The sequence below is a fragment of the Thalassophryne amazonica genome, chromosome 1, assembly GCF_902500255.1.
Source record: "Thalassophryne amazonica chromosome 1, fThaAma1.1, whole genome shotgun sequence".
Lineage (NCBI taxonomy): Eukaryota > Metazoa > Chordata > Actinopteri > Batrachoidiformes > Batrachoididae > Thalassophryne > Thalassophryne amazonica.
Window position 1 is genome coordinate 153,605,082 of NC_047103.1, and position 12,726 is coordinate 153,617,807.

Here is a 12,726-nt window from a genome sequence, read left to right on the forward strand (position 1 = left end):
GCAACCACCCACACAGGCAACAGATCTATCCCCTTGTCTCTCAAATAATCATCCACCTTCTGCAGACACATGGTACACGGTACAAGGTACCATGTACATGATACGTGAAGTGCAAGGATGGTCTGTACCAAGATTGCCTCTCTTCTAGGGACGGTAAGGCCACACAACGTTCTTGAGAGGAACATAGTGGCTGAGATGGAGTATAATCATTGCACAAATTCTGTGTTCCAACAAGACAATACCCAGAAGTAAATATCAAAGCTAGATGTGGAAGCATAAAGCAGTTTAACATTTAGCTGGTGGAATGACCTTCCCAAAGTCCTGACCTCAACTTGAATGAAAATACCTGAAAAGTTGTTAAGAGACAGATCTGTGCCAGGAAACAAATTTAATTAAACTCTCCCAATTCTGCCAAAAAAAAAAAAGAAAAAAAAAAAATCATCTGGTCAAGGTTAAACTTGCAAAGAGACAGTCCTCCAAATATTATGCATGCTCTGTATATATTTTTGACCCTACATGTACAAATCCAATCCAATCCAGTATATTTATAGAGCACATTTAAAAACAACAAAGTTGACCAAAGCGCTGTACAAAGACATAAAATAAATCAATCAATAAATAAATAAATAATCACACGATAAATAACAGTGGCAACAATAAAAGTTTTTTTTAAAACAGTAAAAGCATTAACCCTCTAGTCAAAAGCCAAAGAAAACAAGTATGTTTTAAGACAAGATTTAAAAACTAGAGGTGACTCCACCTGTCTGATACAGAGAGGCAGGTCATTCCACAATCTGGGATCAACAACAGAAAAAGATCTATCACCTCTACGTTTGAGCTTTGTCTGAGGAACTACAAGCAGAGCTTGATCTCGTGACCTAAGAGAACGTGATGAGGAATAAGACACGAACAATAAAATTTTAAAATCAATAAGATAGCGAACAGGCAGCCAGTGAAGGGAAAAAAGAATGGGCGAAACATGGTCAGACCTCCGGGATCCAGTCAAAAGACGGGCTGCAGCATGTGCAAGTGAGGCCTGGCTAATACCAGCGTACAGTGCGTTACAATAATCAGCCAAGTCGTAACAGAAACATGGATTAAAATCTCCAAGTGATGCCTTGAAAGTGAAGGCATTTTGACTCTATGCTGATTTCAAAAACCCACTCAGGTGGTGGCGAGTCTTACTGAAGCTTCAACTCCAGAAAGAGAAAAGAAATCATTGAAAGCCCATAGTTAAGTAGCTGGTATGATTCCTGCCTCAGTGCAGCCAATAAAGCCTTATGATCAGCTTTGTGGTTCATTTAATTAACCCCATAAATACAATGTGTTAACTTACCCAGCTCCACTGCCAGTCCCGCAAAGCAGAGCATCCCTGCGGCCAGGAAGGTGATAGTGATTCCCTGGAAGAGGAGGAATAGTATTAAAATCAAAGCTCTTGTTGAAGGTATTGATACAGAAGCACAGTGGAAGACATAACGTGGAATGAGACATTAGTGCGTCAACATTAATCATCGGTTTGTCCCTCTGCCTGTCAAAGCTGCAGGTGTGACATCACATTTTCCTATGGTCCCCACTTCATGTGCATTTTATGAAAAACAGAGTGACAATCAGCTTAAATTTGTCTTTGTCTGCACATCTACATTTGGGTTAGTTTATAATAAAATCCTATTGACTTGGGAGTCAGAAGATCAAAGGTCAAAGTCAATGGATTCTTAAATTAATTAATGCGTTCATTCATTAATGTGGTATGCATGTACCACAGCACGACTCAACGAGAAATCTTGGGATTATTGATTTTACACTCAGATGTTAAAAGGAAGGAAAACCTTTTTTGTGCAATCTGAGGTGAAGTCTGTGTGTTAAATAGCACAAAACCAGAAATGAACTTTCATCACAGCCACAAACAGCAACAGACTTATTTGCAAGCGTTCTTAATGAAAACTGGCTCTGTCTCTCTTGTTATCTCCTTCTTGCTCTGACATCAGCTTGTAACTGGTCCACATCTCCTCGATGTCCTGCTGGCGGACGGTGACTCAGCCTCCTCCAGCGCTTTGGGCTGCTCATGCCACACAGATGGGCTATGGGAGAATGACGAGGAGTCATGAGGGGTTGGAAGTAGAGGGTGTATTTGTTGTGGCGATTATCCGCCACATTTGTCGCATTCTCCCACCAGCGTGTGCCCTGCTCCTGGCACATCACTGTCACACCCCATCACGGCAGCAGGCCGGCGTGCCTGACCTCCCCTACCCTCGCCACCACCAGATCCGTCTCTGCATATGAAGTAGCTACTGTATGGCTCAGGCTAACTTGACCCCGGTTAACCCGTGTGTGCCCGGCAGACATGCAGCGGCACTCTCACTCGGCTTACTCTCATCGTTGATGTACTCTGTCAAGTTGGGGTAGTTCTCCGTGGTGTTTTGCACCAATGTGCCATTCATCTCCAGCAAGCTGCTGTTGAACAGCGTCACGCCGTCCACAGAGGAGGTGTTGCTGCTGTTGGTGGCGTTGCTGTGGATGGGCCAACGTACACACTTTTGCCTCAAGTTGCCCATGAAGAGCTGCAGCCCGATGAGCGCGAAGACGCTGAGGCAGAACACGGTGAGGATCATCACGTCCGACAGCTTTTTCACCGACTGGATCAGAGCGCCGACGATGGTCTTCAGGCCTGAATGATGTGGAGGGCGGGGTTGGGGAGCGCAAAGATGGATGGACATTGTAGAGTGGTTACTTCCTGATAATTACAACAACAGCCTTGGCGAGAGAAGACATGACTGTTAAAAGCTTACGGTAGCAAGCAGACACAGAGATCTGCAGGACAGGTTTCTGTATGACGTGTTTGTGAGTTTTAAAGTCATACAGGAACCAAAATGACACAGATCACTGTGAAATCACTCCAGAAAATATTACGTGTATGACATTTCTCTCTGAGAAAATGTTTGTGTGTGAGATGTAGTTTGAGTGCCAGGGGTCACCAACCCTGCTCCTGATCTCCTGCCCTGCTCCACCCACTGCTAACTAACTAAGTCAGGTGTGCTCAACCAATCAAAAGCTCAGAAACACCAGACTTGGGTTGTCATCTGTGGTTGCAGCAGGTCAAGCATGGAACATGGGCAGGTGATCTCCAGGAGCAGAGTTGGTGAATCCTGCTGTAGACCTACCAGACAGAACAGTCTGTGGACCCACAACACACAGTACTGTGCAAAACATTTGAAAATAATAAATTGCTTAAAATACAAACATCTGTATGTGAGAAAATGATTTCTTTGAGGACATCCCCTGCAACTAATAAGAACATCGGGCTACATTTAATGAGGCTCTTACAGTCTGTTTTTATTTCTTTAGTTCTGTGGGGCCAGAAAGCAACAGGATTTTTCTGTTGCTGCTGTCATTTTAATTTGAAAAGAAGGTATGTAACTTGCAAACTTAAAAAAAACACAAAATAGGATGAAAAAAAAATCTCATTTACAGTCTGTTGGTCAAAAGTGTTCACACGTTTCAAATTAGATCTTCAGCTGACGACTCACTTCAGGGTGCAAAAAAAAACAAAACAAAAAACCTGTAGGGGGCCTAAAACATTTGCACAGCACTGTGAGTCCATGTTTTATCTTAGCCTTACAATTTTGTACTTTATATTTAGCTTTCTTTAGATTGTGCAATTGCAAAGCCCAGTACAGATGCTTTGGTAGTAACCATTCAGGAATATATATATATATATATATATATATATATATATATATATATATATTATATACAAAGAATGGATGGTAAGGAGTTATAGCATAGCATAGGCTCATCCAATATAACTTTTCTTCATCCAATATTTCTCTATGTTGGATGACTTGCCATCCATCAGTTGTTATGTTCTCCACCCCCCTCCCAAATTAAGCAAACAACAAAGATTCAAGTAAATTAGATCAATTCATTTTGTTGTGAACAGCATATGAATGCTTCTAAAACATCAGTAGTGCGCTTGTCTACCTTCTTAATGTTTTTGGCATCCTTGGAGTTCAATATTTCCACCAGTTCCTCCTCTGTGAACTCAGCAAACCTCGCTGGCAGATGATTTTCTGCTGTTGTTGACATGTTTGTTGCCATTTTTTCAACCAGCGTCTGTCAGCTAGTTCCTGACCTTCGTATGCCACGCTCTGATTGGCTAGCTGTTGGCAATAAGCTCTAACGCTATTGGTCAGTGGGAACCGATCCAATATAACTTTTGGTCGTAGCCTTTTTGGATCCTTTTGGCTCCAATATACCTTTCTGGCTCCAAGCATGCCAAAAAAACAGGTAAACGATGGACAGAAAGGCTAAGCTGTGATTGGCTATTGCAATCTGAGTGGAGAACATATATATATATATATATACGTACACACACATAGAACTTATCAAGCTATTTGCACAAGGCTTTATTACCCTTCCACAAAAAGGAAATTCAAAATCTATAATTTGCCAGCTTAAGTGGGTTTCCTGGGTTGTTCTGCTGTTTGTGTTAATTTCCCATAAACCTTGTTTGCTCCGTATAATGTCAATAACATCACTCACCATACAGTGTCACAATGTTGAGCAATTTGAAAAATAACTATTTAAAAAATACACACACGGACACACACAACATTGAACAAGACATGCACAGGAAAACAAGGTAAGAAGGAACCCTACACTCACATACCCACACACACACACGCACGAGTGCTGTGCCACCAGAAAATTGCGTTTGCAATGTCTCATGCAAGAAAACAAAAAGAAATAGTGCATAAAATCTACTTGTAAGGCTCCCAAGGCAAGAGTAGATTTCAACCAAAAAAAAAAAAAAGAAGGAATTCTGCCTTAAAAAGGATGTATTTAAAAGCTAAGAATCCTGTCAATCTGTGCAGATTGGAGCCAGATTCCAGCTTTTACTGGCCTTGGGACGAAGGCAGCATGAGGGACAGCAACGGGCGTCGTCAGGCTTAGCTACAGTGAGATGAGCTGAGAGGAGGTGGCGGAGGGGGTGGGGTGTGCTTAGATGTCAGCGAAAACGCCAGTTAGCCGTTAGCATTGGTTTAGCTCTTAGGCCTCGATGGCTCTCTCACCTGGGATGACTGATATAGTTTTCAGGGCTCGCAGAACCCTGAAGGTTCGCAGTGCTGAGACATTGCCCAGGTCCACAAACTCTGTGACATATCTGTAAGGGAAGGCAGGGGGAGGAAGAGGGGAGGACGGGAGTCGGGTGGCAGGGGCAAGTCGGAAGGGTGTGAGGGAGACACGCGTGTATGCACGCACGCCAGGCACACACATGGCATGACAAGACAACAGGAGGGTGAGGGCGGGGGAGGATCGGGTGGGAAGAGGAGGGAACGGCAAAGGGTCACGCACAGACAAATGGCAGGAGTGCTGGCGGCAGCCGCAGGCGGCCTTACCTGGGATTACTGAGATAGTTTTCAAAGCTCGCAATACTCTGAATGTGCGCAGAGCTGAAACATTGCCTAGGTTTACAAACTCTGTTATATACCTGCAGGATCAAATGCACAGTTACTACACAGGAAGAGCAAAGCCATTACACGTGCCTCATGCAAACATTTGGAAGGCAAAGAAACCTCATGAGAGAAAACAAGATTAGTCATTTCTGATCATGGAGCAACCCTGGACATGGTCACAACACAACATTAGCACATAAAGGAGTCATATTATACAGCTTTTCAGCAAGCTAACATAGTTCGCTAAGTGTCTTAAAGGTACAGTGCATAGGATTTTGTGTCATCTAGTGGTGAGGTTGCAGATTGCGTTATGACATCATATGTGTCCTTTCATATTTCCACTTCTTTAGGGATGATGATTCATGCTCCCTTGCCTCTTTAGCGTTATTCATGATCCTCCATTTCGCAAAATCAGGGGTTTCAAACTTGTTAGCCTGAATTATATAAAGGCTACGTGAATCCTTGTCATTTGATTGGTGGCTTGTATGTCACGTGACATGGGTTATTCATAGCATTTGTTGCTGTGTTTCATTGACTGTGCAATAGTTCTTTTTATCGCGCAATTTTGGTGCTATATGAAATGCGCTATTGCAATAACAATGTGCGCCGACCACCATGTGCAATAACAGCTAAAAGGCTAACTTTACTGCATTAAAACACATAGGTGGTGGTTTTTATTACAAGTGACTTACGGGTGGGTATTAAAAAGTATGGCAGTTTATTTCCTCAATTAATGTGGATGAAATGGACCTAACGTCTAAAAGTAGCTGCCAAAAATGTGGATGGTGCCTACGTAACAAATTAAATAACATGAAAATGGAAATACTGGAGCACAGACTTTTTAGATAATCTGCCATTGTGAGTTATAAAAAAGAAAATTGCCCCCCCGTACAGTTGTTATGGAGTGAAAACCTAACTATAATGATCAAATCCAGTTTTTGTGCCAGACTGCAAACAGTTGCACATGTTATTGGAGACAGACTCAAGTGGGCAGTAAAAGAACTGCAGTTCTTTCCCCTCTTGTATGTGGCTTTATTTTTGATGGGTGGAGTTTGGGACTTGGCAATTATACAACCCCTGGCAAAAATTATGGAATCACCAGCCTCAGAGGATGTTCATTCAGTTGTTTAATTTTGTAGAAGAAAAGCAGATCAAAGACAAACTAAACTCATTTCAAATGGCAACTTTCTGACTTTAAGAAATACTATAAGAAATCTTGAAAAGAAATTGTGGCAGTCAGTAATGGTTACTTTTTTAGACCAAGCAGAGGGAAAAAAAAAATATGGACTCACTCAATTCTGAGGAATAAATTATGGAATCACCCTGTAAATTTTCATCTCCAAAACTAACATCTGCATCAAATCAATGGAGAGCTGTTGCACCAAGTGGACTGACATGAATCATGGCTCCAACACGAGAGATGTCAATTGAAACAAAGGAGAGGATTATCAAACTCTTAAAAGAGGGTAAATCATCACGCAATGTTGCAAAAGATGTTGGTTGTTCACAGTCAACTGTGTCTAAACTCTGGACCAAATACAAACAACATGGGAAGGTTGTTAAAGGCAAACATACTGGTAGACCAAGGAAGACATCAAAGCGTTAAGACAGAAAACTTAAAGCAATATGTCTCGAAAATGCACAACACAACAAATGAGGAACGAATGGGAGGAAACTGGAGTCAAAGTCTGTGACCAACTGTAAGAAATCGCCTAAAGGAAATGGGATTTACATACAGAAAAGCTAAATGAAAGCCATCATTAACACCTAAACAGAAAAAAACAAGGTTACAATGGGCTAAGGAAAAGCAATCGTGGACTGTGGATGACTGGATGAATGTCATATTCAGTGATGAATCTTGAATCTGCATTGGGCAAGGTGATGATGCTGGAACTTTTGTTTGGTGCCGTTCCAATGAGATTTATAAAGATGACTGCCTGAAGAGAACATGTAAATTTCCACAGTCATTGATGATATGGGGCTGCATGTCAGGTAAAGGCACTGGGGAGATGGCTCTCATTACATCATCAATAAATGCACAAGTTTACGTTGATATTTTGGACACTTTTCTTATCCCATCAATTGAAAGGATGTTTGGGGATGATGAAATCATTTTTCAAGATGATAATGCATCTTGCCATAGAGCAAAAACTGTGAAAACATTCCTTGCAAAAAGACACATAGGGTCAATGTCATGGCCTGCAAATAGTCCGGATCTTAATCCAATTGAAAATCTTTGGTGGAAGTTGAAGAAAATGGTCCATGACAAGGCTCCAACCTGCAAAGCTAATCTGGCAACAGCAATCAGAGAAAGTTGGAGCCAGATTGAAGAGTACTATTTGTCACTCATTAAGTCCATGCCTCAGAGACTGCAAGCTGTTATAAAAGCCAGAGGTGGTGCAACAAAATATTAGTGATGTGTTGGAGCGTTCTTTTGTTTTTCATGATTCCATAATTTTTTCCTCAGAATTAAGTAATTCCATATTTTTTTCCCTCTGCTTGGTCTAAAAAAGTAACCGTTACTGACTGCCACAATTTTTTTTCCTGATTTCTTATAGTGTTTCTTAAAGCCAGAAAGTTGCCATTTGAAATGACTTTAGTTTTGTGTCATGTCTGTGATCTGCTTTTTTCTACAAAATTAAACAACTGAATGAACATCCTCCGAGGCCGGTGATTCCATAATTTTTGCCAGGGGTTGTACACGAATGAACAGATGGTTATGAATGCTACAATCCATTTCTGCAAATGATAATCCATAAATTCTTCACACTGTAGCTTTAAAACAGATCAAATCTGGAGGAAAAAATAAAAACATCCTATAAAATCTAAGGTGGTGTCACCGTCACCCCCCCCCCCCCCCCCCCCCCACACACACACACACACAGACACACACAAACAACCCCATCCCCAACAAAAAAGTGACTTGTGATATGGACTTCTGTGATGTATATACTTATGTGATGTCTGTTTCACAGTTAGACATTGCTTCAAGGGGGACCTGTTCTCTATGTGCCATCACTTTGGAGGTGTGAGTTTGGGGTGCAGGTCAACCAGCATGTGCTGGTCCTCCATACTGTCCATTAAATCCCCCTGCAGAGCCACCACAGGTTAAGACTGGCAACTGCCCAGGCAGGACAAAGGCCAATGTTTCTGTCCCAGCAGGAACCACGTACTGTATCTGCCACTGAGAGGTGACACATGAGCGTCGCCTTGCTCTCATCTACTCGCTAAGGACTGACGCACCTATGTCGTGGATCTAGCTCAGGAAAACACACCACATGGGAAACCGATCTTCCCTCTCATTGCAAGAAGTACGCCTCATCTGAGTTCCTGTTTATGTGACACTAAGTCTTTCCAGTAGTACCCAAGGACCCTCTGGTGAGTGCTGGTGCTGAAGACATCCAATTCTTGTCTTTGGTCATAAATTAGCCTACAGCTCTAAAAAAAAACAAACAAACAGTAAATCCGGAACCACTAGAGGCCATATCTTGAGGAACTATGGTAAACAGGTGTGTTTGGGGCAGTGCTGCCACAGTTACTTTAATTACATTAGTTACTTTAGTTGCATTTAGTTACATTCAGCAGCTGCCAACAACTTGTCGGCAGCTGCTGAATGTAACTATTAAAGTAACTAGTAATCCAGCTTCAGTACTTTTAAAATTGAGTAATCAGTAACACAATAAGTTACTTTTTCAAGGAGGAATCAGTTATCGAATGACTTTTACAAAGTAACTGTAGCAACACTGGTTTGGGGCTTATATAACCCCACTTTAATATTCATAGGGTGCAGAATAAACAATTTAGTTTGCCTGTCCTCATTTAATTTAGTCATGGGTGTGTTTTCAGAATAAGATGACATAAACTAAAGTCACAGCATTCCAGCAGAGAACAGACACCAAAGCTCCCTAAGGTGAAACAGAGAAGCATTCAGGGAAAGATTAATATTTTTCATTATTGATTATTGATCTTTCTTTTTTGTGTTCAATTCAGTTTTGTTGCAAATACAAGTACGGTGCACATGCATGGTTAACCCCCTTAAGACATATCTGAATATGGACCTGTGACCTCTACCCTATAAATACCAGAATACCTCTGTGCTTGATGATCAACCATATTTTTGGCATCCTATGGCATAATCACTTTCTGCTGTCTCACAATAGCAATGTACCCAGACTTCATCTGACCAAATATGTATATATATCCTGGGTGGAAAACAGGGCCGCGGGATTCTAACGGCTTGAACATTTATTGTCCTGCAAAAGTTTTGGCTTTGCCATACAACTCTACTCAGTGACGTCATGTTTCCATAAGATATTCCCAAACATCTCTCATACTCATAGGCTGAGCTCCTGCAGTCAGGAATGTCACCACCAAGAGAAGCAAATCTCTCACCTAGTTTGACACGCTCACCACATACAAATACACTTCTGATGGCCGAGTCCAGGAAGTCACTCAACAGAAAGATAAAGATGGATAAAAACAGATTTTGCACAATATGACCCCTTTAAGAATACAGACCATGTAACCTAATGCAAAAGACTTCAATTTGTGGCATTTCAAGACAAGTAGATGGAGTCATTCAGGCGTGAGACCAATGTGGGCCAAGATACTTTCCGCTTTGGGGCTCACATCCATTACAAAAAGAACAACAACCAATGAAATGTAAACCAATAAACTGCAAATTACATCCTGCCTCTCACACTGAGCTGGAATTAATAGGCCACTGGGCAGATTAGCATTAAATGTAATCTACGTAAGCCATATTAGCCAAATGATCCCAACTCTGGGTTTAATAATACTTACGCCATGAGGATAACACTGAAATCCAGCCAGTTCCATGGGTCCTTGAGGAACGTGAATTTCCCCACACAGAAGCCTCTGGCCAGGATCTTTATCAGAGACTCAAAGGTGTAAATCCCTGTGAATGTGTACCTGGCACACCAAGAGAGGAAGAAGTCATCTGGATTAGTCTTTATTAGGTAACACAGTAACCGCCCTACCCGTGTATTAATGCATCTGCATATCTGACCGGTTAACCGTTTTATTGTTGTGGGTTTTCAACTAGTTATGTTCTCATGCATATCACTGCACAACCCTTGGCTGGGAGACTGGATGGGAAGTCCAGTGGCTATGTGTGTGTGTGTGTGTGTGTGTGTGTGTGTGTGTGTGTGTGTGTGTGTGTGTGTGTGTGTGTGTGTGTGTGTGTGTGTGTGTGTGTGTGTGTGTGTGTGTGTGTGTGTGTGTGTGTGTGTGTGTGTGTGTGTCTCCCTGCAGAACTGGAGTTGTATCAGGAAGGACATCAGGCATAAAAACCACTAATTCCAATAAATCCTGATTTGTACTCTTCTCACTGTGGACATCCTGAGAAACTGGGAGCAGGCAAAAGACAGGAAGAAGTTTCTCTGTTCATGCATTTTTACAGTTTTGCATCTGTGCACCAATGGATTTGAAATCAAACAGTCAACATGTTCTTCTGGTGCAGACCTCCAGCTTTAAGTCAAGGGGTTCAACAAAAATATCACTTCAAAGCTATTTAGGAATTACAGCTATTTTTGTACACAGTCCCTCCATTTTAACAGAACATTGTAAAGGAACAAACTAAATAAGGATGATTGTTGAGACAAATCAACACTTTTACAGCCAGTTTCTTGAGAAAACCCAGTGGATGGATACATGAACATTTCCTAGTAGTCACTGATTACGTCTTGGACTTCATTTACATTAATCATTCTGACTCACACAGCACGGCACTGTACGGTAAATCTGTCTGGAGTTGGCAGTTTTCAAAATCTAAGTGACCATGCTATGAGGAGACTAGTGAGGAAAGCCACCAAGACACCCGTGACAACTGCCTATAAAAGTGATATGTGTTTCCAGTAATCTTTATGTTTACTGTTCCATTACATATGGCCTGTGAACACGGAGGGACTGTGTATAAAAACTGTTCCATTACTTATGGAGCTGACTGTATCCCAGGAGCTGCTGGGTGTCAAATCATTTTCAAGATAAACGTTCCTAAAAGCTCTGCCAGAATCTGAACCATTACCATGGTAACTGCCAAGATTAAGAAAGGTCATCCACTACACACATCTCAGAGCCACTGGGGATAAAAAGCAGATTTTGTTCTGAAATGACTCAAATGTGAATTTGATCCAATTGAACATTTGACCTGAAAATGACCCATTTTGACCTTTTACTCCCAATAGCATGACTTACCTTTGCTAACCACAGCTGGATTCCCCCATAATGTAAGTGAGTAGGTCAGGTGCTCCTGGTAGGTTTGGTAAATACAATGACTCATAAATAAATTGACAAAAGAAGTCGCAATTTTGCATGAGAGTGAAGATAAAGTGATTCAGTTGGGAGTGCAGTCAGACCTGACATCGTCATCCTCGCTCTCAACATTTTTAACACATTTTCAGCAAAGTCCATGGAGGCTGAGCAGTTTTGGAGTTGGGTGTGCTGCTCAAAGACATTTTGATACTCAGGTTCATGAAGGAATTAGACCCACAACCCATCAGTCAGTGGTCAACCCATGCAAACAAATAAACTATCATCGTCCCTCAAGACACCCGAGATAAAGATAATGGAATAATTTGTGAGCAAAATGAAAATTATACAACCAGTTCAAAAATCTGCTTGCAAAGTCACATCATAGGAAAGACTTGTTTGATGTTATTTGTGAGCAGTATTATTCAAAAACTAATCAACATATTTTAACAAAAAGTGGTGAGAAAGGTTGACGTTGGCACCATCTACAGGTCATTACATTTTAGAGCTGATTCAGATAAAGAAGCGGTAATAAAGAGCAATTACTCATAGCATTACATTACATTACATTAGAGTTACAGTGTGTCGTGCACAAGCATCAACCTGGAGTTACCCAGATGCCCAACAAGGCAGCAGGACAGTTTCAGCGTTAATGGATAACACGAACAACGGCTTTGTTGATAAACATATGCAAATGTTCTGCGCACACTGAAAGCAGGTGTTTGAACGAAAGAAATATCAAGACAAATAACGACAAAAAGGCAGAATTCATCGAGTTTGCTAAAAAGCTTGGCATTCCGCCAGTGGAAACCAATGAGGAGTAGAATAAATCCAAATAACGATCAAATTTTATGTGCTGGGAAAGTTATTTTGTTACTGTAGAATAAAAAAAATCACTCCCTAAAATATTGTTCAGATGTGACCATTGCTGACTTTTTGCCAACTGCCACCATGAGAATACTGGACATTCCAGCATCGTACCATTCCACCAACCCTGTGAGGT

General features: G+C 41.4%; 1 protein-coding gene across 2 annotated transcripts in view; it reads right to left on the reverse strand.

Moving 5' to 3' along the window:
* The window catches only part of scn1lab (sodium channel, voltage-gated, type I like, alpha b), a 93,009-nt gene that overhangs the window by 52,395 nt on the left and 27,888 nt on the right, over window positions 1–12,726 (reverse strand). Inside the window, exons 5-8 of one of the 2 annotated variants that reach the window (XM_034176611.1) lie at window positions 10,257–10,385; window positions 5,070–5,161; window positions 2,369–2,665; window positions 1,337–1,400 (exon numbers count right to left, since the gene is read on the reverse strand). In XM_034176611.1, the coding sequence (XP_034032502.1) occupies window positions 1,337–1,400; window positions 2,369–2,665; window positions 5,070–5,161; window positions 10,257–10,385 (582 nt within the window). Of the gene's footprint in view, window positions 1–1,336; window positions 1,401–2,368; window positions 2,666–5,069; window positions 5,162–10,256; window positions 10,386–12,726 lie in introns of those variants that run through there. The other variant, XM_034176603.1, reaches the window with a different exon arrangement.